General features: G+C 35.5%; 1 protein-coding gene across 2 annotated transcripts; it reads right to left on the bottom strand.

Annotated features, from left to right (window-relative positions):
• LOC145581657 (uncharacterized) lies at positions 1–3,060 on the bottom strand. 2 transcript variants are annotated; one of them, XM_081638677.1, is made up of 2 exons: positions 2,855–3,060; positions 1–1,205 (listed from the first exon to the last, which is right to left on the bottom strand). In XM_081638677.1, exon 2 carries the CDS (start codon positions 1,116–1,118, stop codon positions 129–131), a length of 990 nt encoding a protein of 329 aa, XP_081494803.1. In that variant the 5' UTR covers positions 1,119–1,205; positions 2,855–3,060; the 3' UTR covers positions 1–128. The 2 variants fall into 2 exon arrangements, with proteins under 2 accessions (XP_081494803.1, XP_081494804.1); XM_081638678.1 differs by having other exon boundaries at positions 1–1,095; positions 2,855–3,059.
• Between the last annotated feature and the right edge of the window lie 2,222 nt (positions 3,061–5,282).

Raw genomic sequence — 5,282 nt, 5'->3', positions numbered from 1 at the left:
TAAAAATTCAACATGATTTCTATAGATATACTTTAAATTGAAGAGAATACAAATTTGCACCAAAAGCATGTAATTGGAAAATCTAACCCATGGTGGATTATCAAATTGTTATCTTAATAATTGGAGGTCTATTGAGTAAAGAATTCAACATGACCTGCAATCTCCTTGCACAACAGTTTGGCCTCGGCTGCTAAACTAATGCTCTTGCTAATCACCAGACCAGTTTGTTTGTGAATGGGTGCGGGTTTATAGTAGTTTGCTGCTTCTTCCCCACCTACTAATAAAGCTTCTCTAGCAGGAATTACATTTTCCCACCAAAACTCGCGCAAAATTCCATGTATAAGCTCCCAATATCCTCGTTCTCTGCATACTCTGAATATCGTGCTCCCATTAGGGGTCCAACAATACAGATCCACCCATTCTCGATCCATTATCTCCATTTGACCTTGGATTTGGGGCATGTAATAGAAAGGCATTGTTGACCAAGGCAATGCCAAGTCAGGCTTCCCTTTGTTATATGGACATTTCACTTCAAGGATACCTGCCTCGGGAGTGCAACTAAGAAGACCATCAGGAGAAGCGCCCATCCAATCAAATCTTCGCTCAGAATGAATTGCAAAGCCCATGTAACCAACATCGTGCCCAGTAATGCTTTTATACCTCTCAATAGCGGGTGCTTCATTGAGAACACCCCACTCCATGGCCCGCTTTGCAGAATCTGCTACAGTTGTGGCATCGGAAGCAAAAACCTTCTCACTCCAGAGCTCAGCTCTGCGGGTCCCCTTCCAGAAACCCAAAGCAGTGCTGAAGGTGCTAGTAGTTAGCCTGTCCTTGCGGAGGGCAAACCACTCTTCAGAACGCTGTGTTGTATCAGATGCGGAGATTTGAGCAGTCAACGCTTGGGAGTTTCTGATGATGAAAGGATTAGAAGGAACAACAACCAATGGACTACAGGTAGAGAAGCTTCTAAATAGTTCAAGAACAACACTTCCTCTTGAGGGCAGCGGAATGGCAGCAGTGTGAGAGATGCTGCAGAATTTTGACATGTAGGCATTGTTCATTGTTGGAAGTCTCAGGCACTCAGTAGCAACTGCCCTGAAATTAAATTGACACACCATTTTGACGGTTCAGTTCTACTTCAAAGTAACATGATAAGGAGTAATAACATATGGACATTGGTTCTGACTTCGAATCTCAGCCTCTACCTAGAATTTGAAAATAAATCGAAAATGTTAGAACAAACTCCAAAAACTCTTAAAAGTTAAAATTTTCATTTTAAAATTCTTGCATTTTTGTTTAGCGGTTTAGCCTTTTGGTGACTATGTTGTTTTACTGGGTAAAGCACAACAAGTCAACCAACTGATGGCCTAAAGTTCAGCACCAAAGTAGAGTACAAGGGAAAATGAAAAAAACATGAGCAGCAAATGTGCTAACAACACATTCTTAAATTTCAGGATACTAATTGATATAAGTTTACAAAAATTCATTCATAGCTAGCTCTTTATTGCTTCCCTACTATCCTCAAGTACCCTTGTCAAATCCTGAACACTTGGACATGGGTAAGATATTTTGACCCATCATTTTAGGTCAAAATTATGGAAATTTTCACAAAGAGTTGAGTGCCTGAGTCAAACACTTGAACACATACTCTTGATGGAAGTATCTAAAACTCGCATATTTTCATAGCCTTAAAATATGAAAACAACATTGTAGATTCTGTCACTCCCTCCTAATGTTATAGAGTACTCTGTATATAACAATACCAAGATGCAATTACTTATGATAAGTTTATGTCAGTGGCACATGATGTTAGATTTTAGTTTTTAGCCAGTCAGACTCTTCCTTTCACTCCGATTACTCAAATATGGGTATGGGCATTTCATTTTGGGCTAATATCATGGAAAAAGTATCAGTACCCATGTCTGACACAAGTTAATAGTGTCAGAGATTGTACAAGTACCTCTAATAAAGTTACTCAAGACTGTTAGTTCACTGTATAAAGCTTAGGCAGCTTAGCGACTGTTGATAAGCACTAATGTGATATTGTGATGAGAACATCTATGATTTACAAGGGTCCATATCTTTAATGAATTGTTTTTTAAGATATGACTTGTATGAGAACAAGTTTTGTTCTAGGAGTTCTATGAGTCTGGTCATATACTTTCTCGAATTATATTACATTATCAAAACCCCATTATTGAACAAAAATAATTAGTCCCTTATGACTTCTGTGTATACACAAACAATAGCAACTTCCCTTTGGCCACTAATTATCCTAAAACCAACAAATTTCCCATCCGTGAGCAGATTCGACCTATATGAAGACTGAATTATTAGATCTTCTCACTGAAGGATGAAAGTCTAACTACAGTATAGGACTCTACACTTATCGATGACTGATTCGAAACCATACTCTTAACCTAAAATCAAAATGTTGTTTTAATTTGAAATAATTGAAATCAAGCAACTAATACACAGGTAGCTCAAAATGCATCATGCAATGTGTAAAATCAGACAAACAGGAAAATTCACAATTACACAAATGTAGCAACCAAAGTACGAAGAAATTAATTTCCAACTCCAACTTTCCCATAGTCATTTAGCTTGACATAATTAATTAATCTAATTCCATGCTAATTAAATAAACCCCCTTAATGAATTATTCATCATGGACCTCTTCACCTCTATAAAATTAAAATTAAGCTCAATTATAATCACACCCAGAAAGTGATGATGCAACCAATAGATTCCAGAAATATGTAAAAATACATTAAAAAACGCAGCACCAAGTAATTAAAAAGAGCTGGTTCTGATTTTTTAAAGAATGAAGATAAGGTGTTCAAAGAGAAATTACCTAAGAGAAGAGATGAGCTATAATTTGCAGAAAAGTTTCTGGGGTATACTCTAAATTTGAGTAATTTCAAAGGGCAATTAAAAGATTGAGCTTTAAAGCCATTTTCTGAAATTATCTTCCTTCTTGTAGCAGCGAAAATGGGGGTTTTGGGGTTTCTAACAAAACCCAGTAATTTCAGCTGTTATATTTTTTATTAATATTTTTTTCCAAGTTGTACATCTTCCGTTCTTCAGGTTGGTTTAATGAACTAAAGATTTTACCTCCAGCAATAATTTTTGATGGTTAATTGAATAATGGTGTAAATGCATGAGATATCACTTTATCTTATTTTTTGTTGAACTGAAATTATTTTTGTTAAACTAAAATTATTAAAACTGATTTAACTGTTATAAATTTTCTTCAAAGTTACTGATTTTTAGTGATTGAAATTATTTTTACTGAAAATTATTTAAGGTGAAGTGAACAGGGCCTTATACTATTAATGTACGGAGTACATAGCTTTATTGACTATGTTTATTAAAAAAAATTAACAATACATATTCCTTTCGTCCTCAATTGTTTGCCCTATAGAATTATTTCAATTTATTAAGTTTTGCTGAGTGGAATTAATGAGAGAAAAAAGTGATAGTGGAATCTAAAGTATTTTTATAAGAGTAAAATAATGGTCTCTATGTAATTAATAATACGAAGCAATCTCTAAGGGACAATTTAAAAAGAAAATCTTGACAAAAAGAAAGGGATCGAGGGAGTACTATAGAGTTACATAAATAGGATAGACATTTGTTTGACTTTTATCGATATAATTTTTGATAAAGTGAATTAGATCCTCTTTCGCTTTCAATCAAGGTGAAAAAATAACTATCCAACCATAGCTAATATGCAAAGTCTAATCCATTGGTATGATATTGAATTTGGATCACTTGAAATTGAGAGGGAAACTCTAACCACTTGAGATATCCCCCACTTTCATAATTTTTGAAAATATGATTATACATAAAATTTTGGAAATTCTAAGTACTTTCATAGTGTATTAAATTGATTGTAACAATTTGATTTTTGAGTTTGCCTACACATATCTTTAATAACTCATATCATCGACTATATTTTGTAGGAAAGTATCAACTCTTACACTCGTGACCTTAAACTCATAAGGTAAGTTTTCCACCTCCTCCATCGTACTAAGATACAAAGTAATTAATTTGATTATAATAATTCGACTTTTGAGCGATCTTTTTTTTTTTATTAATCTAACCTTTCGATTATTCCACAATAATCCAAAATTTGAGGGGTGTTCTATTTTATCAGGCCAAGGTGACCTGCTACCTGGACTTTAGGTAAACTTTTTTTTTTCATTTTCAATTAATTTTATTCATTTTCAATTTTTTTACTAAAAAAAAAAACTGAATATTAGCCTTCCTTCCCCATTGATACCGGCAGCCACCATAGACGGCCACTCCCTCCCCCTTCACCCTGACCTCCCTTTTCCGGCCACTCCCTCCCCTCTCCCCTTTCTCCTTTCTTTCAGCTATTCCGGCCAGCCCTCCCCCAGCCACGCCACACCCTACAAAAACCCAAAATCCAAATCAAAACCGAGAATTTTAAATCAAAACCCATCAAGTACAAATCAAACTCAGAATTCCAAATCCCATAGTATGATTGAATTTTTGCTGAAATCATTGAGTTCTTGAGGAAGTTCCATTCTTGATCTTGCAAAACCCTAATCAAATTGGGGGTAAATTCTAGGGTTTTGAAGAACGAAGATTTCTAGCAAATGGAGGGAAATTGAAACAGAGAAAGAAAGAAAGAAGTAGGATCAAGGGGAGAGAGAATTTGAAAAAAATCGGTGGTGGGGTGGGGGTTTGCTGTAGTTTCGACGGTGGGTTGGGGTTTCTGGGTTCGTGGGTCGAGTTTCTGGGTTTCGATTAAGGTGGTGGTTGGTTGGGGTTTCTAGGTTTGTGGGTCGGGTTTCTGGGTTCGGATGGTGGCTGGATGGTATTTCTATGATTCAACTAGGGTGGTAGCTAGTGGGGTGGCTTGCTGGCGGAGGTCGAAGTGTGGTGGCCGGAGGTCTGGCCAGAAATTGGAGCCATTGATGGAAGTGTGGAAGGGAAGAAGAAGATGAGGAGGAAAGGGGAAAAATGATATATATATATATATTATTTTTTTTTTAATAAAAATATTTTTTAGACAAATGAAATGTAACACGTGGCAGGTGATTTATTACTGTAAGTTAAATGACCTACTTGGCCTAATAGAATAGAACAGCTCCAGGATTATTGTGGAATAATTAAAAGATTAGATTAATAAAAAAAGATTGCTCAAAGATTGAATTATTAGAATCAAATTTTCCAAAAAATAAACCGTAATTCAAGTTGTTAGTAAAACCCCAAGTAGTAAAAAACTTAAGCCGAGGAGAACACAACCTTTT

Source organism: Chenopodium album, chromosome 15, assembly GCF_948465745.1.
Source record: "Chenopodium album chromosome 15, dcCheAlbu1.1, whole genome shotgun sequence".
NCBI lineage: Eukaryota > Viridiplantae > Streptophyta > Magnoliopsida > Caryophyllales > Amaranthaceae > Chenopodium > Chenopodium album.
This window is presented reverse-complemented; position numbering and strand designations above follow the sequence as displayed.

Coding starts and splice junctions, on each gene's coding strand:
- LOC145581657 (XM_081638677.1), bottom strand. CDS start 1,118: ATGGTGTGTCAATTTAATTTCAGGGCAGTTGCTACTGAGTGCCTGAGA.